The sequence below is a fragment of the Dendronephthya gigantea genome, unplaced genomic scaffold, assembly GCF_004324835.1.
Source record: "Dendronephthya gigantea isolate DGI-Jeju-01 unplaced genomic scaffold, DenGig_1.0 000027F, whole genome shotgun sequence".
Lineage (NCBI taxonomy): Eukaryota > Metazoa > Cnidaria > Anthozoa > Malacalcyonacea > Nephtheidae > Dendronephthya > Dendronephthya gigantea.
Window position 1 is genome coordinate 409,164 of NW_021163037.1, and position 23,688 is coordinate 432,851.

The window sequence follows — 23,688 nt, forward strand, 5'->3', positions numbered from 1 at the left end:
AATACGTTCGTTAACGCCTGGTAGCAATAATACAGTAAAACAAAAATCAGACTATTTGAAATTTTATATATGTACCTGTACTCTGAAATGGCCATTTTCGAGGATCTAAAGCGATCAATATTCTCCAACCTCTACGCTTATCCTACACCCTGCACACTATTCCCAACAATGGTCGGGTTCATTGTATCGTTTTTCTGTAAACATACATAGCGAGTGAGACTGGGTAAACTTCGATTTTGGGAACGGACGCTAAGACAGTTATAGTGCATTAGTGTTATTAGCTAAGTATACGGTATTCGTCAAAGACCCTTAGGTCGAATCTTCGACAAGAAGTTATTTAAAGCCGCTACACAGCTTCCTCTTGTAAAACTTCATCTTGTATCTTCTTACACTGGACAAAATTATTTTCTTTAAATATTTCGCCAATGAGACGTTTAAGGCTATTCAAAACACTCCCTCGTAATTCGTGTTTTATCACACTAACACTCAGTCTCTCACTCGTGGTTTAAAAAATACTTAATTAAAGAGGTTAAGTAGTTCACTAAGTCAATCTTCCTGGCATCAATCAGCAGGAATAACACTGGTACACTAGAATGATCTAGAAATAACGCTTTGTCAGTACGATCCCAATCCACAAATCGTTTTGAAAAATTTTAAAGGCCGGAAAAAGTTTTAACTTCTGAAATATAGAAAACAGGAAATGGTTAATTTAGTTAAAAAAGTGAAATGTCGCGGAGGAAATGATTAATGTGGTTTGCTTGTAACATAATAATAAATGTTTACATCATAATAAGAGGTCCGGGCTTATTGAGAAACAGCCTTCCTATTTCCTAAACGATTATGCATTATTACTACTACATGAACATTTGAATTTATGTTATGTATCGTAAAAATCCGTTTTATGATTCAAGTTAGGCCAAGATGCAAGCTGCTGTTTTATTTGATGTTAAAATGTTAAAATCATTAGAATTTATATACATGTGTCTAAGCTTTTGTCGATCACCGACATCATCAAAGACCAATGATGTAATTTTGTATATGATCGAATTGTTTCCAAAATTCATGGAGTTTTGAACCCCTCGATCAGCTCATTTTTCCTTTCCATATGATTCAAAAGTTAGACTTGCGATGGCTTTTGTCTATAGTTTGATGGAAACTGGTTCAATGAAGAACAGTTTTATTCCGACAATTCTGAATGTTATGAACAATCCATCTATACATGGCGTATCATATAATTTTATTCCCTCTATAAGCAGTTTTAACAAAACCAAACATTGATGTCCGACCGACCTTGTGGCATTGGCTACAGCACAGAGATAGTGACGTCTTTGATATTTGTAATAGCCAAGGACCAATTTCTTGTTTATTTTAAAATCGCATTAGAAAAATGACTATATTTTGGAATCGCCGGAAACTGATGCAGTCATTTATTTACCAAGTCGCAGTAGGTGCGCAATAAATAGCTTTGCTTTTAAAGAAAAAATGGTATTACAGCGGCGTACCTCAGGGCTCTATATTAATGCCCAATGAATATTATTTTTAATGCATGTACCGCCTAGCTCCTTGAAACACTCAAAACGTTGGATAGTCGCTGAAGACATGCGCAAGGTGAACAGTATGCGTGCGTTGGACCCGAATTTGCATCAGTGCACAAAAATAATAGTCGAGTGGTTTTCGTTGCCCGAGAGAAAATTCTGAAGTGTCTATTAATAGAAAACCTTCGAAATTAGCTATTTTTGCTGAATATACTGGTCCTGAGAAAGTTACTGAAAGTCAAGATCTAATTAGCATTCTGGATAATCCGATAAAACAAGTATTCCAGTCAAAGACTTTAGGTACTTCTGTTTTAAAGATTTGTCATAAAAAATTACCCTGAGAATATTGATATGCATTAAACTATCTTCGGAATCTTTGGCACCAGACACTTAAAAATATGTTGATAAAACGACCGCGATATCGTTAAATGCTTCAACTTAAAGCTGTTCTAACTACCCCAGTTGCTCTTTTGCTTTCTATCATCTTTTAAACTTCATAGGTCGATAACGCCGATTCGATTTGCGATTCGAACTTTTTTGACGTTCCTTCGACGTCTTTGCGCGACCTTGGACGATTAAAACGACGCCGTTTTGTTTGGACTACGTCGTTTGAAGTGGACCAGCTCGTGACAGGCTTTGGCAGCACTTTTCAGCATGCGAATTATTAGAAAATACAAATCCAACTGATTAGATCTGTATCTCGAAGATGATTCGAAATTCAGGCACCTAATTTTTTATTCCAGCACTATGACTTTTTTTTCTCATCCTTTTGCTATCAACGAGTGATTCCGAGAATTCAAGATATTTTTAAGAAAAAAACTTTGATCTAATCAGTGGGATAAATCATATTTTCGGATAATTCGCGTGGGGAAAAGTGCTGCCGAAGTCTGGCACCAGCTTTTGGTATAAACATATATCATCTGGTTTAGGGGTATACCAGAGATAATAATCTAACAAACAGATGTGTGAGGCATGTTTTAATGAATTTGAGTCACCTTGTGGGTTGGTGTTAATGAAATACGGTAATTGATTCTTATATTAAAACCATTTGCTTGCGATATGACCAGTCAGGCTGTGTGAATATTTCAATCGTGGGCCCGTGCAGTAGCGATCAATTTTATTGAAAAACTAGAAATACATGCATGCAAAATCCCCTCGCATTCTCGTTTTAAACCGTCAAACGAATTTCAAAGAAGACGTTCAATCGTTCATCTCAGTCAGACAGACATCACATCTATTGCATTCCGACCAGGCTTGTCCTGACATACTCATGGACAATATTGAAGTCACGTTTGTCGAAAAGAATATACATTTTTTCTTCCAATAATCAATGGTGAAAAATTTCACACGCGATTATACAAAACTATATGTTATTGAAAATTACAGGATAATATATACTTTCAATGATATCAGTTGAAACCAGTTAATTGTTTATCAAAACATTAAAAATACTGTATGATGAGATCAAGGTCGATCCGGAGGTCGAGCCGGAAGGGGCATGCATTACTGCAACACAGAGGTTCGGAGTAATGATGGGAGCAATATAACAAGGATATAGTGCGATAAAAAATATTAATAAAATATAAGTTTACGTGAATGTTTTTCGTTTGTATGCCCGAAACATCTTCAGAACTAACAGTATAGAACTATATACATGTATGATGAATTCTTCAAAAACTAAGGCTCTATATAAATACGCGATTACGTTAACCTATCATGCTAGTCCATTATCCTTTATTACATGCATTTAAAACAATTAATAGACGATTTGCGCTTTGCCTTTAGACTTATTTTTGATCGAAGTATGGCTAGAAGAAAATAAATTACACAGCTAGAGAGATCTTACTTAAATTAGTGTAAATGCAAAGTTTGGCTGCGAAATTTTGTAAAATGCGGAAAATATAGCCATGCGAAGTTGGCAAATTTTGTATACTTTTGTATTACGTGCGGAAATGTGTAACAAAATTAGCTACACGCTTCCGGCCGTAAGACAAAAGTAAACATATTCGTGAACCTCGCATGGCTATATTTTCCGTAGTTTACAACAATTCGTAGTCAAACTTGGCAGTTTTACTTATTTTAGAAAGCTCTTTCAGAAAATGTCCTTTTTACCGCCGAGGTAAGAAATTTAGTCTAAAGCACAAGTCGTCCATTGATCATAATATTAATCAACTAATTGTGAACGTTAATTAAATAACCAGGTTTAGTTCATGAATATAATATTTCCGTTATTCTAAGAATTATTAAAATAGGTCACAGATTTTACAGGTTATAATATTTCTTTCCATATAAATAGCGATATATAAGGACAAAATATATAGGGAAAAATTTAAGCGAGTTGTCTGCAAATCTATTTTTCTCCATAAATTTGTTATTATATATATTAAAATACAATTAGGTCGTGCTCATACTTTCCAATTGAATACTAGAACTAGCGGTCTTTGACTCACAAACCGAGCAGCAACCGAAGCAACCCCTTAATACAGCAATCACAATGGCAATAATGAATGCGGTGCTACCAAATCCTACTCCGTACTTCCAAGCATTGCCTGAAGGAAATGTAAAATACAATATTGAAACATCGACTTAAATATTGCAATATTAATATTTCACGCGAAAATGTGGCTTATATATGAGTCTGGTTTGTTCTGTGTAGAAGTATGGGAAGTAGTCTAAATTTATCATGCATTCTGAGTGGGTCACTAAAAATTTTTAAAAAATATGCAATGGCTATATTCCTAATACTAACAATTCTACTTATATGCCATCTTAAATAATTAGTCACAAAGCAACTGTTTCCACTTGCAGAATTCTTTATTTTAATTACAACTTCAACTCAGGCAATTTCTGCCTATTTACAGAATTTGACGCGCACGCAAAACTTTAGCCGATACATAAATAACATAATAATTGTTTGTCTATGAAAAAAGTGGGGTCTACCCCCCCCGTCCCCAAGTTCCGCGGTCCCTGCGTTTGTCATTAGTCATTACGATATCACTTTTCCACCACCCACTCCCCATCTTTCTAGGACTGGCAATATCACTGTTGTCAGAATTCATGGCCCAAGAAGCAGGGATTATAAGTTATGATTTATGAAGTATTTCTTTTAGCCTAATTCCTTTACTGTTTCAAATTATTATATGACGGTTTGTTTGGGGAATTAACGAAGGAAGTATTAAATATACGACATATAAGTCAAAACTGGGAGAATTGCAAAACATTGCCGAAAGACCTAGTTCCGAATAATCGCATGTATGCAGCTGATCTGAGAAACAAAACGTTTCCATATCGGCGAATGGTTTTTTGCATTCACATTTGCATGTACAAACATGTTTGATTTGTCCTATACTGTATGGACTTTTAAAATAATATTAGAACTTCTCGTTAGATCTTTATTTTTGTGCTTTGTTCACTGAGAAAACAGCCACCTCAGCTTGTGTGACTTGCAAATACTGTACTTATAGTGGTCGGAAATATGCAAATCCAGGGTGTCCCCGATCACTCCGAAAGTACAGCCTGCTTAATTCATACCAAGATAGTAGCCAGTATAGCTAACACCACTTTTAAAATCGTTCCTGCCTGAGGATGGTCACTAAAGTCAATACACCGATGGGATATAGCGAATATAACGAAACTCCTTTTTTAGGAAACTCCTTTTCTATCAAATTGCTTAATAATAATATGCATGATCATGCAGTGACTGATTATTGCTTATATATGCTTTTCATTTACGCATTTTAGATCTTACGTCCGGCCCCATGCATGACAACAGAAACCACTCAATACAAGCAACCATCAAGTGCAGCATCTTTCCTCTTTATGAATGTGATTTATATTTACACATAGCTAATATTGCCAGATTTATAAAATCACATAACATAAATTTCTTATTTTCTTCGTAAATATTTTGGTTTTTTATACATGCATGCAGTTTATGTACCACAGTAACCGAACTTACTTGAGCTGCCTTCATTCTTCTTTCTATCTGGCAGTTTCTTACACGTTGGAGGAAAAGCGGAATAATTACCATGTGACGTGCACGTGATTATTTCAGGACCACCGGTTAACTCCCAACCAAATCCACAGGTAAACCTTACGTTTGTCCCATCATGAGGGGCGCGAGCATAGGTGAAAGAATAACTCCATCTCAGGGTGGAATTTTCCTTTAACTTTTCGTCTAAATACGTGAACAGCTTACGTTGAACAAGTTAAACTTTCTAATTCGTATCATTCACACAAGCCCTATTTATCAGCGACGGATTGTTCGAAAGGCGTTCAGTTTGAACGGTGGATAAGCTAAAGATTTAAAATATTCTTATATACGTTCTGTGAACCTACATCTTAGCCATTAAATATGTAATTCCAACAAAAATGAAATTGTTTCAATAACTTGTTCAATAAATAGATACTATTTTCCATTTTGAACTTCTCCTTCTAATTTTAGCGAAAATCAAAAACTGCTGGAAAGGCGAAAATGGGAAATTAAGTATTCCATAGGTACATTATTTACATATGATATAAAAGGGCAATAAAAATTTTCGTCACCAATGTCCTTTAAGCTAAACGTTTCGAACAATCGCATCACCTGGCTTTCATCAAGTGCACTTACCAAGTCTTGGACATATTCTCTTACAAATCAACGTATCACCCTGGTTCCAGTCTCCACCAAAATTGCATTTTCGTTCCACCCACTTAAAGATATTTTTATAGTCTGGATTGAGGTAATTCTTATTACAGAAATACTTCGTTGTTCGTCCTAGTCGAATATATGAAAACCATGTAAAGTTGTTGTAAGAAGAAGGCTATAGTAAGAGCAATAAAAACACAACACATAAAGCAGGCAGCATCCAACCTGGCAATGTTAAATTCCGCTCGGGATGCGTATTTGGCCATTTCAATGCATCACAGTATTTCACTTCAAATGTATGTAAATATAAAATACGAGTATAAGTGACTAAAGTGAGTTATCTTGTTTATACTATAAAGTATAGCACTCTCTGGACAGCTTACCTTGGGTTTTCGTGACATACGAAGCCTTAAATCGATTTTTTCTTCTCAAAGCATCGTCTTCAACGCAAGCAAACTTAACGGTTATGATATTACTAGAACTAAGAAACCATGCAGGAACGACAGATGGGGTTCCTCCTTCAAACCCGCCCAGTTTGCCCTTCTCGGAAGTGGTGTTGCCATCGTAGATTGTAACAAGGTCGTTGAAAAAACGTCCGCTAGTCAATTGCATTTCAGTAAAATTTAACATCACGTGCCCATTAGGAACTATTACGTGATAAATCTGCATAATCCCTCGGAGGTATGTTTCGGGATAATATGGAGAACATAAGGTGCCATTAGAACCGCCAAGGGTTACAATGCGATCTGAAAAAGATATTGAATCGAATCTAAATAAATATCTTGCACGGTTTCTCATGCAAGCAAATGATAATTAACAATTATTGAATGAGGTTGAACATGATATGAAGAATTATCAAGCCGAAGTTTGTATACATGTATGGTGATTGTTTTTTGAGTAGAAAGATAAAGAACGATAACTTTGCTTATTTACTCCGTTAAGATATTAATATAATGGTGCCTTGAGTTTCTCCTTGAGTTGACTTTCTAAATTACAAATTCGTGCATATATATGATACAAATAGTAAATACGATTACTATACATGCAGGGTGTCCCAAAAACCCCCAAACTATTGAAACCACCTATTGCTAAAATTTGTTTGCGAATTTTTGCTCGTGGGATTAACGCAATTTATAAAACGTTAAATATATATAGGCCTACAAAAATTTAAAGTTTGCTAGAAAATTAAGGACATCGAAGGTCATGGTGTTTAAGTTGTAAATTTAAATATTGTTAGCCATATTTGTAAAGCATATTGGTAATATCTGTCATTTGTGGGTATACAAACAAATTTTACTGTCATTCATTATGCACAAACATTTATTTATACATGCACTTGTGGGTCCCAACATGCAGGGTGCTTAGGCATTCAAATTCTAGCTATTACATTGTTATGGGTGATTTCAATAGTTTTGCGATTTTTTGGGACACCCTGTACAGGGTGTATAAAGAAACCCTAATAATTCCCATGCAGGGACCTACGATCTTTTGTTATTGAATAGAAGCGAACTTACATGAATACTACGTGGGTTGCAGTTTTTTTATACACCCTGTATAGACATGTGAAATCATGAATAATTAATGAGGTTATACCCAACCAAATTTCGTGAATTAGGTCACATCCACATCCTGGGAACCCCATACATATTAGATTGCTAAATATGCAAATCAGTTACAAACACCAGTGTTTGTATTGGAAAAATACGACCATAAAAAAAGAAAGTTCAACTCTTAAGTATTACCATCAGAGATAAACTTACGATTTCTTGCTTTTATATAAGTAATGTTTACAAGTGTTGTAAACAAATTGTGAAATGAATTTGTAATCAATATGATTTGAATAGATATGCTAGATTAGAATAGATCACTGAAATCAGTTACAAACTGACTATATAGGGCACTAGTATACAACACAGCCGCTCGTGTTGTAAACATTATACTTATTAATATAAAGCAAGAAATCGTAAATTTATCTGTGATGGTAATACTTAAGAGTTGAACTTTCTACACAGCTGAAACAGGCTCGTTGTTAATTGATCGTTGATTAAATGTAAGTTTCAATTCCGTTAATCACTTTCCCATTTAATTCTATTTAAAGTTGTGTTCATGAAATCACTCATTGATGTTTGATAAAGTGTGATAGTATCTTCAGCTGGATTTAAATAATTAGTCACGCTAAGAATTATACTGGCCAAGCTATATGTCCCTTGCGGCACACCTGTCCTAAAATTGATCCAACAAGATGTATATCCTATCAACTGCACCGTTGACATATGGCGACCAGGTAAAAATGCGATATAGCTAATCCAGTTCAGAAATATACGGGATGGATACTCAGCCTGGTTAAATGCTTTGGGACAATCTAATAAGCATACTGGAACTAATAATCTTGTTCCATGAAGAGATTTAAACCAATTTGGATAATAAACATTCAGGCGCACAAAGTTGAAGCTGTAACCACTTAATTGTAGTTGAAAAACTCGCTTCAATCTCGCTCGAAATCGGCGTAAAATTGGGCTCATGTAATTGTAGTCTCATAAAATTGGGTTCATGAAATTGTTCTCAGCGGCGGCGTCTTTGACTGGCTGAGTATTAGGGGAGGGTACGACATCAGGAGATTTCCATATTGTTTCTATAGATAAGCCCACTCGATCGATGTGTTAAAAATAGAACAGAGCGGAAGGCTTAAAGTATCAGGAAAGTCTCTCAGAGTCCAATTCGGAAAGGTATTTCGGGACCTGTGGTTTTACGTGGGTTGACATAAGCTAATTCTAGTTTGATATCGTCAAAAGCAACTAACTATAAAAGCAAGTTTCACCCATTCGAGCAAGAAATCAGTACGTGAGGTGCTTGACAAGTGTGATAATATACATTTCATGTAGCGAGGTTTTTTACTTTTTTTGAGCACTGTTAAGTACAAGATTTTCCGCATTGTTCGACTTGGCATTTATCAAGATAGCGTTGTTTAGCCTTATACTCAAGTCGAGAGAAGTCCAAATGGAAGTAAGAGTTAAATGGGTTGTTTACGAAGATTAACCAGATAATGGGTATTTCGACCACGTGTTGGTCTCTCGCTAATTGTCTCAAGTTAAATGAGCAAATCTCTATAGTTAATGTAATTAAAGTCACCAGCTAAGAATTAAGTAAATGCGTTATGAAAGATGACAAGAGTACTATCAAAAATTTGATTGGATGTAACTCATAAGAGTTTTATTATCACACCAAGGGAGATAGTAGACCACTCCAAGGACTGTGGAAATGTGATATTATTATAAGTATATGAAAACACAACCGGTCTCGGTGACAGTAAAGAGGTCAACGTCATTTGCTGTAATTATAGAGGACACTTCACTCAGTTCACTGTGCTTGTTTGCACGATTGCAAACACTTGCACGAAAGAGAAAGAAATTTGTCATCATCAATATAGGAAGACAGGAACGTGGAATCTCACCTTGATTTTTGGCTCAAAAATGCGCAGAGTATAATTTGAAGGATCTTAGATAATAGAGGGGACTTGGGAAAGAGTGTCCCAATCTCCAGGCCGACTTTTTTGAGCCTCAAGCTGTTAGCTTACGTGTGCCGGAGCCAATCTGATTTTCACTATTTGTACAAATGTTTTGAACGAACGATTGAGGGTATTATAGTGTTAGTTGAAGATGGCGCTGTTCCAGCGAAGATATACAATAGATATGTAATAGAGCTTACAGACTACAACAATGAATGATTTTCATTTTATTTAGAACCGCCTACAACCCGTATTTCATTAGTAATAACGCGAGTTGTAGTTGAAGATGCGAGTAGTCAGTTGCTGTTTTGATCGGGAATCTTTTACTGCGATTCTAAATTAAAGTTCTTGTCATACAGATCAACCCGATCGCAATCGATATAATCTTAAAAATGGGACAAGTCGCAGCGCTCGGAAGCTTTCGTCCATGCAATTAGATAATACTTTTCTCTGCTTTCTACAGAACGAAGCTATATATGCTATTGCATAGTTGAAACAGAAATGTATTGTAAAGTTCAGCCAATGAAAATCATTCTTGCGAGGAGCTGCGACACTAGCCCTTACAATTAACAAGCCTCTGTTTTTTCAACCCCAAGCCGTTAGCCTTGGAGCCTTTAATCACGTTTCGTCGAGCTCTCTATTTTTCAATCGATAATATTTTTAAGGAAATCCCTTAAGAGGTCAAATGCAACTTAACCAAGCTAGTGAGTTTGTATCCTAGTCCCTATTTTTAGTCCTGTTAGAAAAATTTTCATCATCCACCACAAGAATTTCGGTTGGAATTGAAAGATTGTGTAGGTTGTTGTATGGTTGTGTAACCCATCCTGTGATAGTCAAATGGATGGAGAGGGCACATATTGATAACAACAGTGTCTTGTACACTGAAATGTTTACCCTCTCTAAAGATTTGTAATAATAATAATTAATACAGCATACATCGGCAAAGGTAGCGCTGATATAGTTCTCTGCATTTCACTATGCAGCGATACCCATAAGTTCGTGTTTACCTCGTTAGATTCAATTTCAATAAATAAATAAAGTGACAAATAATAACGACATGACACCCCTCCCCCTTCTAATTATTGTTCCGACTACGCCACTGCCTATACTGTATTAACTTACCCGAGACAAAAGGTTTGAAGTTCAAACGAAACATCACACTTGCCCCATTAGTACGAATCGATATAAGCCTTTCACCGCTGGTCCCTCCTGTATTTCTAAAATATTTAGTTGTGCCAGAATCTTCTGATTTAATAGTCCCAAGAATCTCATTTCTGACCGGATATTTTGTTCGTTGGAACACTTCAATGGTGCCGTTTTCAGGAACTTTGATGTTTTTAAACGTCAATTCTATTGCAGCAGAATAGAAAATGTTGAATTCACACGAACGATTGACAGAGGAAAATTGGCCAGCTCTCCCCACGTATTCAATGAGACACACGTCTAACAAAAAGCAAAGTAAAAACAAATTATTGAATAAGATAATATAGAATGTGGATTAACAGATAAATATATGAGCTGGAATGTGGCGTTGAGAGTAAATGTATTGAAAAGACTGAAATTAAAAGCAGCAATTATTGGCTTTTTACAAAATTGGTCATCTCGCTCTATTATCACAAGATTAAACCATATGCTGCTATTTTTTTCGTGCTTTTCATAGGACATATCTGGCGATATTTAAAAAAAAATAATTAAATCATGCTGTCGCGGGTATGTAAAAATAATCAAATCATGCTGCTGTCCGTAATGCGAAATTTATTCACACGTGTCGTGAAGCTGTGCAAACATTTTAGAAGAAATGTTTTCGTTGACTGTTTCAAAGTACAAAGTAAAACTTTTATGAGTTATATACTGTAGTTATTCATAATGTGGTGACAAAACAAAATATTGAATCAGAAAACGTAATAGCAAACTAGTAAAAACAAACTGCAAGATCACTTGTCACTACCGCTGAATCAACAATCTTGCGCGGCAAAATTCGGAACCATTTCATCAGCAGTAATGTGGAAAAATATTAGAACAGCAATGTTATAGTACAGTATACTATTATTGGCAAACGTGCTTATATTTTTACCTGGAGATAGAGCTTTATGATCCAATAAGAATCGTCGTCCGACCGTTGTCTGATTACCTGATGTATTAACGACCACGCGAATGGCGCCACCTTTCGATTTTACAGAAACGAGTAACTGCTCTGTTCTATAGTATTTTGCAATGATACTGTTCCGGGTTGGGTCATAAATTGTGACGAGATCACCAGGGGACAGCAGTAACTCCTTGAATTTAAGAGAAACCACCTTTGTTTCGTCTTGGGCTGTGAAGTAAAACTCGCAGCTGCTGTTGCTAGGAAGATTGTCTGGATAACCAGGCGAAGAGAAACCGCTCTCAAAACTTTCCGATTCTTTGTAGAAAGGGCACATGCCTGTTGTTATATATAAGAGAATTGCAGGTGAGTTTGGGATTTTCAAGATGGCAGCCGAATGCTATCTGTTCGGCAAAATTAATAAATATTATTGGGGATGTTTTTATGTGATTTGATCATTTTCTCTTTTAAAAATAGGGGTTCTATTTCTATAGCTTTAATTTGAGCCTAAGTTTGTCTGTTTGCGTTTTAATTACAACCTAATATTGTTATCGTTCGTTAAAGCGTACACCACCTCAGACCTCAAATATTTTACAGTAGAACAATTAGGTTTCGAATAATACATCATTATAATCCATACGTACCGCTACTGTACGACATAAACCTTAAATCAAATGAGACGTTTTTAGTCTGTTCTATCTCAAACCAATTTCCCTTTTCCAGCGCCTCGAAGTTTCTCCTATAATGTCCCAAATCGTTCGACGTCAAGTTCCAAGTGTCGATTTTTCCTCTGGAACTTCTTAGTGTTACAACGACAAAGTTTTCGGGAGATATCACGAGTGATTCAAACCACAACCGAAGAAAAGTATCCTTTTTGGACCTGACAACGTGCAGACAAGTTTCTCTTGCGGAGGAAACACGCTGCTCCACCCCCACATCACTATAATACTCCTTTACACATGTGCCTAGTAATTAAAGAATAGCACGTTTCGGGTATATGTATAGTCCGAATTCATATTTCAGCGTTTCCTGCAATCTGATTGGCTACTCGAGCGGTCCGTATGAGGCCGTACGGACCGCGCGAGATTTAAAAGCACAGAGCCAACGTTAAATATGAATTCGGACCGCAAGAAAAAAAACTTTTATTTACCAGTTTAGTCGGTCCGTATAGGGAAATATTTCCCTCGGTCTCAAAAGCCTCTTTCGGCCTTCGGCCTCGGGCTGTTTTTGAGACCTTGGGAAATATTTCCCTATACGGACCTCAAATCTTGTAAATAACATATATATATTAAAACTCAGGAATCGTTATGTCTACATGCATGCTATGTTCGTGAGAAAAGATTGAAGAGTGCACAGTTTTCTGATCTACAAATACTAAGGCCTAAGTTATTATAATCATTAAACTTCATTATCATCTCATTATCTATTGTTCTAATTGCATTCGACGCGACCAAAATGCGACGTATAACCTGGACCTTTAAATTCATCTGCCTAATTTAATTGGAATTTTCTTCATGCTATAAGAGAATGTGTTTACTGCAAGCGCAAAGGGGCGCAAACGTAGACAAGGAGGAACTTAAGGTTTTACATGTGTTAGAAACACATGTCTTTAAACGAGGAACAGTAAAGGAAATTTTAAGTGAGATATAAAACCTGACTGTTCAGTGATTTTTACCTTGTAGAACTTCCCTAAATACAAACGCATATTTTCTCACACCATTAGAAGTTGAACTAGCATTTACAACGATCCTCACAGAAGAACTGTTTGTAGAGTTCATCTGAATTCCATCCCTTGGACCGGTAAGTGGACCAAGTAAAATGCTATTGTCGTTAGTGTCGTACATTGTGAAAACATCATTCGGGCCGAAGGACATATCTATGAAGCCGATCTGGATAAAATTCTTCTTTTTGTAAACATCTATGTAGTATTCACAGGTTAAATTAGCTTGATAATTATTAGGATAGCCTGGACTCTGGATCTCTACGTCGAAATGGAGAGATTTGTGGTTTGATATACAAGTATCTGCAAAGAAGACGACTAAATAATAGAATTTAATATGAACGGTAACTCCGAAAATGAACTTTAAAATCTTTAAAAAAATTTTGCCTAGCTTTCGACTATGCTTTAGACATAATGAGGAATGATGCTGGGTTACTTTTTGTTCCTAATCCACCTCTCGTTATAAACAAGTTTGTAAACCTGTACCTATAAAGCACCTTGGTTTCCTGAGGTACCTGGTTTCCTGTTTAACAACCTAACGGCTGTGTACATGGTCACAACATATATGGTGCTTGGTTGGTATATACAAAACCACAGAGAGTTTAAAACCATACCTGCGGGAATTCGCTTATAACGAAGCTTCACCCCTGTGTAACTGTTTCTTGACGTGTTTCCCGGATAGATAAATGAGATGTCTATTTTGTGCCTGGGAGTATAGAAGTTTCTCGACTCTAGGCGATTTTCACCAATTATGTATAAAAATGAGGCGAACGTAATAATGTAACCATCAGGAAGGCTTACATTCTCAAACTTCAGTTCAATTTTACCCGAACCAACGTCAATTTGGAATCGACACAGTGATTGGTTAAGAGCCAGGCGATTTGGAAAACCCGGTGTGGTAATTTCCCCTTGCGGATTATCAAATCGGTCGTCACACGAGGATCCTAAAAAAGAAGTGTTTTTATTTAGATTTTTTAGGCTACTCTGCGCACGGTAATGTTCTCGAGTGTTTTATTTTTGAGTTTCACGTTAGAAGTCTTATATTTACACTACATTCAATTTACTGGCACGGCAGGACTAAAATAGGTATCATTTCACCAGGCTGTGCCCGGCCTTTGTATTGGTAGTCTGAGTACTAATGATATTGGGTACGTGGGTACAAATTTTAGCCGTGCCGCACCTATAAATTGATTATTGTGGAAACGGGGCTGGAGTTGTCATGCATTCTTCATAACTACATTTCTGACACCCCCAATAATCGACCACTCACCACCGATGAGAAGGCTTTACAGTCGGTCCGAAAAGTTGAATGTTATTATTACGCTATTCTTATAAATTGTCTGTTGATAATGGTTTCAGAACAAATATAGCATGACCTGAATAAACTAAGTGAAGACGAGCATGCAAAAATTTGATTGAAAAACGTCATATTTTTTACAGGAACAGACCTGTTTAAATTTAGCCTTGAGGACTATTGATATTAATAATAAAATTTTAAGCTCCACTCGCCTTGCACGGGCGTCATTTGAACACCGACTATCAGGCAAAAGTAGAATATAACAGCATTCATTTTGATCCCAATGAATTTTAAACTTTGAAATACCAGGATAGAAAAAAAACTTTCTGCGGTTGAAGCCAAATTTCAGTTAAAATTGGGTGATCGCCTGAGTACCTAAAGCAAAACTGAAATTAGAACGAATAAGTTGTACTGATGTAATCTAATCAAAAATGAAAATTTAAATTTGAAAATTGAGGGAAGACACTAAAACACATACAGAGAGAGAATTTTATTTCTTCGGGGAAGTTTTCCCCTGCGGCAAGCGGATCGATGATTGACAACAAGCAGCTTGTTTAATCATATGGTGTAATTAATTGCCACATCGCGTTTGGTCCTGACAACTGTGGTCCTGAGTTCGCTATTAGCTAGTTCGCTATATCTTATGTTGTCGAAATCATTGGTCGAAAAAACAGACTATAGGAGTGTTGTCATTTTAAACGACTCCCTATTAGGGCCGTAACTAGAACGATAATTGGGAGGGTGTTTATTCATATATTCAGTCTTGCCCGACGGATTTCTATTGTAAGCTATTGCACTTACAAAAGAAACCCGTCGGGCAGAACTGAATATATGAATAAACACCCCCCCCCCAATTATCGTTCTAGTTACGGCACTGCTCCCTAACTATATTAATAATCATTATTAATAATCATTGACATGACTTTTTCATATTATTAGAGAATAATTCATATCATTAAGCTACGCGGCGATTGCATGCCGGCGAAGAATTTTGCATATTACTCTGACGGTTTTAGGTAATATTTGTATACGGCGGAATTAAAAAATAACTAGACATGAGATAGCACTATACTAAGCAGACACAATGCATGGCTGAAAAAGTGCCTGATTTTGATGATATATATCCCAATTATAAAGCTTTAGGGCAGTGTACAAATTCTTTGTTGACATTGTCAGCGTTTATTTATGATAATTCAACTTACAACAACAATACCGAGCATTCAAACAGCTAAAACTGGGTCAAATTTCATCTACAAATTCCGGCTTACTTATACGTGATCTGGACGCGTTTTTTCAGACGGAACGTGTATCACTCAAACAAGAGCGGTTAAGGCCTATGATTGGTTGTAAATACATATTCTAATGGGTCAAACTCACCTTAAATAAAGCGAAGATCGGAACAGGCAAGCAGCGCTACGATACTGAGTCCATAGTCCACCTCTATAGCAGCGGTTGTGATGTCTGGACTCTGGAACAGCGGCGGCTTTGCTACGCTACTTCACATTAATGCAATTTAACGAACTAGCAAAATTTGGAGATGAAATAAAACGGACGAAGTTGCTCAGTCTCTGTGGCGTATTTGACGGGCCGTCACGATAGGGCTATATGGGGGTCGACTTACACTTGCAATTTTTTAAAAAACTGATCAATCGACATGGACGAATAATCGACACGCGCAAATAATCGGCACGGGCAGTATGTGTCTACGTGACAACTCCAATAATTAAAAAGTTAGTCAAAAACGTTTTAAAATGTTCTTGATCCGAGAAATATAGCACAAACCCAAGACACATGTCAAGATGATAAAGACAACAACGTTACTATGTTTCGCGCACGGAAAACTGGTACTAGTGTACTGCCAGTGAATGCTATGTGCATGCTTCTTGTTGAAAGTTCATTGCTGATTCACGTCCACTCAACACTCTCAAAATTAAACATAATAGTACATTAAGCCATAATTTAGCCGATCTAGATCTTAAGATTCCCTATGCATATGCTTTGAGAAAACTCGCCTATATTTAGGATACTGGGGTTTTTAGGGCATTTTTATGTCGTACCAACAACAAAATTTTAAGCGATTATCGTGTTCTGGTTGCACGTCCAATATAGATGTATATGTATACGTATGTTTGTACAATATAATATCTATAATATGAATGTATACTGCTTTGTTCTTGTAATCTAAATTAGAAAAAATTAGGCAGTTACAACTTACAAGTGACTTACCAAAATGTTGCCAAAAGCAAACTAGATTAATTGCAACCTCGTACCCAGGGTAGTTTCGTGGCCGTGGAGCGGAGGGTAAAAGACCCTCGGTACGAGGTTGCTTTAACTGTTGTCTGTTGAGACTGAACCTTATGGACAAGTCATTTGCCAATGTTGAAAAGGATACACCCTTCTCATGCATGCACCCTCGGTTTTTAAAACTTCACTCTTCAGAATTGTTTTGTTTACTTAACGAATATCATAACCACTAACGAAATAAAAACCTACAAAAACTCGCTCTTAAGCTGTTTGGTGAAGTTGATAACGATTTCAAATTTGTTTATTGTTTTTTTCAACCATGAATGCTGCGAACATTTTCACACGCGACAGTTGTAGTGTCGAATCAGTGCATGAACTCTGAAGCATCAACAGTGCACACCACTTCCGTCAATAACAAAGTTAACAGTAGCGTTTCCAACCCACGGCCTGATCTGTTTTAAAAGAAAGGTCGAATTCTTATCTGTCGTACGTGAGACTACGTATGCAATTTTCACAAACGATTTCCACATTCGACACATGTATATATAGTCTTCCATTCGTTGTACAAATCTAAGATCTTTGCGGTAGACAGTTGGTACTGTTGCGATGATGACAATGAAGTAGTTATCGACATAACGTCTTAGCAGCCCTATAAGCCTCCTTTGATGTTTTTCTTGGTCGTAATAATTGTGACCACCGGCACTTTTGTCCAGCCAATAGAAGGCGCTGATACTGTCAATCATCATCACGCAAATATCGGTTCTCTCCCTGAGGATTTTTTCCAAATTCCTCACAGTCTCCAGCAGCTCCTCAGTGGAGCTGCATTTTGCGACAATCAGACGGGAAAGGCATGATTCAATCAGCGCTTGCATGTCGGCAACGCTTGCCATTGGCAAAGTTCTATCCGAAATACAGGACTTGATGCGTTCTTTTAATATTTCAACGAGACGAAGTATAAAGAAATGAAAATCCGTATCTACAAATATTACGCCAACATCTCGCCCTCCAAGCTCTATGCCGTTCCATGATTTTGGTAAAATGCAGTTGGCGATCAAGTGTAGCAATATTTGTGTTTTTCCAGAGCCTGAATCCCCATACAGTTCAATGACGTCCTTCACCTGGATGGGGCGAGGCATACTTCGGAACAGTTTCTTATCCAGCCCATCCAACAATCCCTTGCGTACAAGACGAGCAAACAGCTACATTGAAAGCAAGAATTCGCAGGGATAAAGAAAAACAGGTGTTGTTTAGAGACCCTCTAAGTTTAAAACGTCGGTCATAACCATGTCTCTAAACCTGGTTGAACTACTTCTAGTAAATAACTGATATTATTTAACTGTTATACTGTAAAATATTTCCATAGAGAAACATGTCTCGACTCTCCAGACCATCTGATTTATTTATGGTTAATTTTGATTCTCTTGGTGACAAAGCTTAGAACTTAAACTTGAAGTTTACATGTAACTTTTTGTCTCATTGATACTCAGGTCTCAGCATAAGCAGACATAAGCATACTGATTATTTCATGATTTAGACAGAGCAAAAATACAAAATAATGTTCATCAAAATTCTGGCACTATGCAATTTTTGGTACCATGGTGGAGAGCTAGGGGAACAATTTTCGTGTCAAATTTCCCATTCAGCAAAAAAATTGTGTGTTTAATGGTCAGACAAGACTGATTAAAGCATAGGCAGCCCAGGAAGCATGCGAAAATTATGTATGCATGTTTATATACTATATATATTATATGTGTATATAGTATATATAGTATATACATCTATATATAATATATATAGTATATATAGTATATAAATATGCATACATAATTTTCGCATGCTTCCTGGGCTGCCTATAATTAAAGCTTAAAGGTATGAAAACACTCAAAACAGTAAATGCTGGTATACTACAAACATTATTATGCAAACGAAATAAAAGTTCGCACTCTAGAAAATATATATAGTAACATGAAAATATACTAGACTAGAAAATATACTCACAAAGACACAAATATTTAAACACCTCAACATAAAATGATAAAATTGCTTACATTTGCTGCTGTTTCGGCGGCCATATTGGTTTTTGAACATTGACGCTGACCAATTTTACTGATGTCCGCTATTAGAAAGCAGCGCACAGAGTAAGGAAAAAATGGAGCAAGAAAGAAATAGATACTTACTCTGTGGGATAGAAATAATAGAATACAATCACCAGCGTACTGGTATCCCCCCTCATAAAAAATTGTCTCGGAGATGGCGTATTTACGACACTTTTCCTCGTTTCAGACTACTGCGAGGGAGTTTTTGTGCGCGGTCTCTACGAGCGAGATCCATAAGTGAGCTTGTCTGAGAGAAAAGCTTGTCTTCGAACTTGTTTTTGTTAATTTGTTCCTAGTTTCGATTGATCTTGCTTGAACGGTACATAAATCATAATACGGAAAAATGGGGTCCTGCTTCGCTGCTGGCCGTATTATTTCTATGGCAAGCACTGACTCAGGAACGTTTGATTTTGGAACTTCCAATCCCACAAGCATTACATAAAAGCTTCTTCCTCCCACTTCGACTGCGTTGTCGAAAAATTTCATAATGCACACAGTCCGCGTATATTTTACTTCAACGACATTCTATGACTATGATAAATCGAACTGGTATATAACGAGGTATATAACAACTGATAAAATCAACATATTCAATTTATCAGTAACATATTAATTCAATTACTATATCTGGATATCATTTATATATTTACAGTATCAAAGTTTGCCTTCGAGAATTATATATATATAACTGTGCGTGCAAGCAGGCACAGTTGAACATTTTCCGGCTTAAGTGACTCCACTGTTCCCTCTCCTTTACAGTCATATTAATTACACACAAATTGATATCAACAAATGCAATAAATACCTTATATGTATTACACAAATATATTACTTCTTATGTTGTTCGTATCTATATGCTCAAATTTATATACAAAAATTTAATAACGTATGCATTTCATATTAAATATTTACAATTAAAACTGAATAACGTTCAGCACTCGTGAGCCTTCCTTTTGGAGCGAAGCCCTGGTGCAGAACACAGTAACCTTAGCTGCAAATCCCGTATAAAAATACCTAAATTAGGGGCTGCTATAATTACTGAAGAATTACTATTAAAATACACATGCGTATAATTATATTGTCATCTTACATTATAAGAAAATTTGTTGCTTTCATTCCCGGACTAGTTCTTTTCGCATTTTTTACTTTGCCATTCTTTTTAAGAGTAAGTAGCCACTCATCCCTTTGATACCTCGCTAATGAGAATCTGGTATAACCACTCTTAAGACTGTATTCGTGGAATAACGAATTCTGACCTTTTCGCTTCTATTGGAAAACAGAAAAAATATATGTGATGATTACGACTTCGGAGTAAATTCCGTCTTAAGATAACCATAGACCGCGCCATTAGTGTATAATAAATGGCAGTCCCAAGCAGTATGGCCAGCAATAAAAAGTGCATTCCTAGCTATTATCGTAAGTCTGATTACGTATTGTCGTAAATCTGATTGTTAATTCAGTCTTTAATTTTTGCTTTTCAACAGGTCAAGCTAGACTTGCATGCTTCAGCATCAATGTGACTGACAACGACATGCAGTTAATGTATTAGTATGAATGGAAGAGGGGACTGATTTGCTATAAAAAAAGATGAATTAAATTAGCAGATGTCATAGTACGGCCTTAATATAAATATATACATACTTCTGTAATGACGTGTCCATTCATGTTAATAGCGACGTATCGTCGTGCAGCTAAGTTGTATAAACGAACTAAACTTGTTCCATATGTTTCCATTCGGAACAAAACTAAAGAAAAGGAGTGGATAAATGAATTTACGGAATATTAAAATTTAAGTGGGACATTCATGACTGATTTAATTGAAAGAATTTGAGTTATCCAGATGATATTTTTGCGCTTTAACGATTATTTTTCTACGTATGTATAATATAGCTATGACGCATAGTTTGACCCTGGTCTATTACCGTTAAATGAAAGTAATTGTTTATGAATTGAAATATCAAATATGCTGAGTTTAGATAAATATATTTTCTCAGTAAAGTTTGATTAAGGAATGGTCATGTAGATACAGAAAACAAAACAGCGATCTAAATTTTAGGGAGTTTCAAAACAGCCAAGCTTTAGATGAAGAGAATTATAGAACATTAAAATGCAGTTGAAGTTTATTGTCTACCGTAAACAGGCATTTATAAGTTATAGTAAAGAAACTGACTGCGAAATTAGCCTTTCTAGAAAAAGTCGATATAACGGTTAAAGAGGCTCCACAAGCTCATTCAGTCAATAAAAAGTCATAAAATGAGACCACAGTAATTATAGGTAGAGCGCCATTGTGGAAAAATTAAGATTCGAGGGTATTCTACAGACCACTTTCATAAACAGCTGTGGACTATTTTAATCTCCTTCTATTTACTTTGGCTCCCTCAGCGAATATTCCGTAAAAGCAAAACAAACTTTGGTGTGGTCGAATGTGTAAATGTTTACCACAAATTTTCTGAATGTGTCGCATTGCTCGAATATTTGGCGATTTACGTTTGGCAATTACACGTTTTGGAATAGAAAACACTGACCGCACCGACACCTTTCAAGGAAAACAATTCGTCCGCGCCTTATACAAGATTTTGCCGCCAGGGTAGTTCCTATTGACTATATTATAGATAAGAGCTTTCTTATACCTGATGCAACACAATGGGTTCTAATTGGTTTAATTAAAGACAAAGGAAATGTCGCAATATATAAGTTTGTCAAATTTCATACAGTCACTCTTTTTGAACTATAGGCAGCTAGCAAGATAGATAAAATTTTCAAGGAACATTAAACATCCGATGGTCGTTTGTCGGGAGGATTTTGGTTGCATGAATATCTATACTCGCGGCAACTGCACGGCAGTCTCGCATCTATACTCGCTGCCTGTCAAAAAATACTTCTGGAATAGTTAGCATTTAAATTAATTCAAATTAGCATTTTATATTTGTGGTAGTTTGGCATAAACAAACAAGGTTGTCAATCAACTTAGTATTGAGGTTTTGTTTTAAACATGCAGAATGACCAAATCGGAATTCTCAAAAACCGATTCAAGGCAAGATAAACGGCCTTCTATAAATGCTGTCGTTGAGATCTTCGAGCCATTTTCAGTCACCATTTCAGTAAGAATCGCGACAATTCCATGATTGTTAATGATATATTGATATATGAACGATATTCTCACAGTGCTCTACTTCAAACATATTATCATGCACATTATCTATTATATTGATGGACTTGATTTATGACAAATAGGGAGTCAAAATTATTCCATCAAAACGAGGTCGTCATATTATTTGCATTGATGGCCCAAATTCCACCCTTTTTTAAAGAAGCACATTTGCTGTTTAGCAGAAAGGTATAGTTTTCATTAAAAACGTATTAATGCTATTGATATATAATATCTAATATAATAAACCTAATAATGCAATTGGTACACTTAGAAAGTGTAAACGGATAACGGTACCAATCTTTTTTAAGTACCTATATGCATGTGCATGCAGCACTTTAATTTATCCATATCAAAAGCATTTTGTATTATATAGTCACCACAATTTACATATATCTTAATGATTGTATAGCAAATCCTTGAAGTCCTCAATGACACATACCAAACACTTCTATCGGTGCTTTGAAAAAAGCGTTTGGCGTCCATTTCCACTTATGTGACTCAATTGAGTCATCATTATTTTGAACTTGTTTGCATGTACACATAGATGTGTCTAAAATACTGCATGTACAATGATACCACTGCCATTTATGAAGTTATTATCAGAGAGTTAGTATAGTCAATCATACGACCGATGTAAATGTGATTATTATGGATTGCGTGATCTTTTTTGGCTTGAATTCAACTGCAAAAAATGTGCGAGGCATCACACTGATTGCATGTCTATATATAACATGACTGCATGCTTGATCACTCAATTATTAAGGGGAATAAAAACACAAACTAAAGGCAAAAATACAGGCACAAATCAACTGAGCATGTTAAACGTCCAATCAGTTAAGATTAGTTGTTTTAGATGTTTCTTACCAGTTTTATACACAATATTCATACAGATATACAACAAATTTAGAAGACATAAAATGGACCTATTTGTCACTAATTTTGACCGTTGTTTTTACGTCTATTCATGAAAAAACAATGCATACATGGCGGTTGGCGAAACTCAACACGGAGTTCCCATCCGATTCTAAATTTGGAGCGTTATTTTTAGTCCGAGATACTATTATAGCCACAGAAGCCCGATGCGATTCCTGTGGAGAAGGTAATAATTCAGTCCTAACCACAGAGCACGAGATTTACATGAAGTATATGTTTGATATATAGCGACCGCCACATCCCTTCTCACGATTAAAATGGCTGCATGCAGCGACCGATTGTGTGTTTATGTTGATTTTCATTATGAATCTTTATTGCCGAAAAGAAAGCAGAACAAATAGAACAACACGCTAATTTACGTTGCGTGTTATAACAAACTTATATCGTACTGAGGCGAAAACAATTAAAAATTTTGTTTGTTTTTAAATCACACATTGCTGTTATAGGTTTTAGTTGAAGACGAATTCAGGCAAAATATAGCGATAGTAATGAAGCCG

General features: G+C 36.1%; 2 protein-coding genes across 4 annotated transcripts; both read right to left on the reverse strand.

Moving 5' to 3' along the window:
* Nucleotides 1–3,450: 3,450 nt before the first annotated feature.
* Nucleotides 3,451–16,218, reverse strand: LOC114523477. 3 transcript variants are annotated; one of them, XM_028544411.1, is made up of 12 exons: nt 16,145–16,218; nt 14,980–15,153; nt 14,085–14,414; nt 13,426–13,773; nt 12,395–12,715; nt 11,742–12,089; nt 10,790–11,110; nt 6,546–6,908; nt 6,388–6,450; nt 6,145–6,291; nt 5,494–5,712; nt 3,451–4,084 (listed from the first exon to the last, which is right to left on the reverse strand). In XM_028544411.1, the coding sequence occupies exons 2-12, from the start codon at nt 15,038–15,040 to the stop codon at nt 3,930–3,932; spliced, it is 2,676 nt and encodes an 891-aa protein (XP_028400212.1). In that variant the 5' UTR covers nt 15,041–15,153; nt 16,145–16,218; the 3' UTR covers nt 3,451–3,929. The 3 variants fall into 3 exon arrangements, with proteins under 3 accessions (XP_028400212.1, XP_028400213.1, XP_028400214.1); XM_028544412.1 differs by having other exon boundaries at nt 14,980–15,142; nt 16,145–16,213; XM_028544413.1 differs by lacking the exons at nt 14,980–15,153; nt 16,145–16,218 and having other exon boundaries at nt 14,085–14,176; nt 14,272–14,333.
* A 641-nt stretch (nt 16,219–16,859) lies between these two features.
* On the reverse strand, nt 16,860–19,098 carry LOC114523353 (DNA repair protein XRCC2-like). Its single transcript, XM_028544249.1, has 2 exons — nt 19,060–19,098; nt 16,860–18,210 (listed from the first exon to the last, which is right to left on the reverse strand). Exons 1-2 carry the CDS (start codon nt 19,081–19,083, stop codon nt 17,398–17,400), a joined length of 837 nt encoding a protein of 278 aa, XP_028400050.1. The 5' UTR covers nt 19,084–19,098; the 3' UTR covers nt 16,860–17,397.
* Between the last annotated feature and the right edge of the window lie 4,590 nt (nt 19,099–23,688).

Bases quoted from the DNA above. Each gene is read 5' to 3' on its own strand.
- LOC114523477 (XM_028544411.1), bottom strand. From the start codon at position 15,040: ATGAATGCTGTTATATTCTACTTTTGCCTGATAGTCGGTGTTCAAATG. The intron at 14,415-14,979 runs GCGAGTGGAGCT...CTTCTTTTTTAG, and splicing joins TCAAATGACGCCCGTGCAAG to GATCCTCGTGTGACGACCGA. The intron at 12,090-12,394 runs GTACGTATGGAT...ATATAACAACAG, and splicing joins GTTTATGTCGTACAGTAGCG to GCATGTGCCCTTTCTACAAA.
- LOC114523353 (XM_028544249.1), bottom strand. From the start codon at position 19,083: ATGGCCGCCGAAACAGCAGCAAAT. The intron at 18,211-19,059 runs GTAAGCAATTTT...CTTTCAATGTAG, and splicing joins CCGCCGAAACAGCAGCAAAT to CTGTTTGCTCGTCTTGTACG.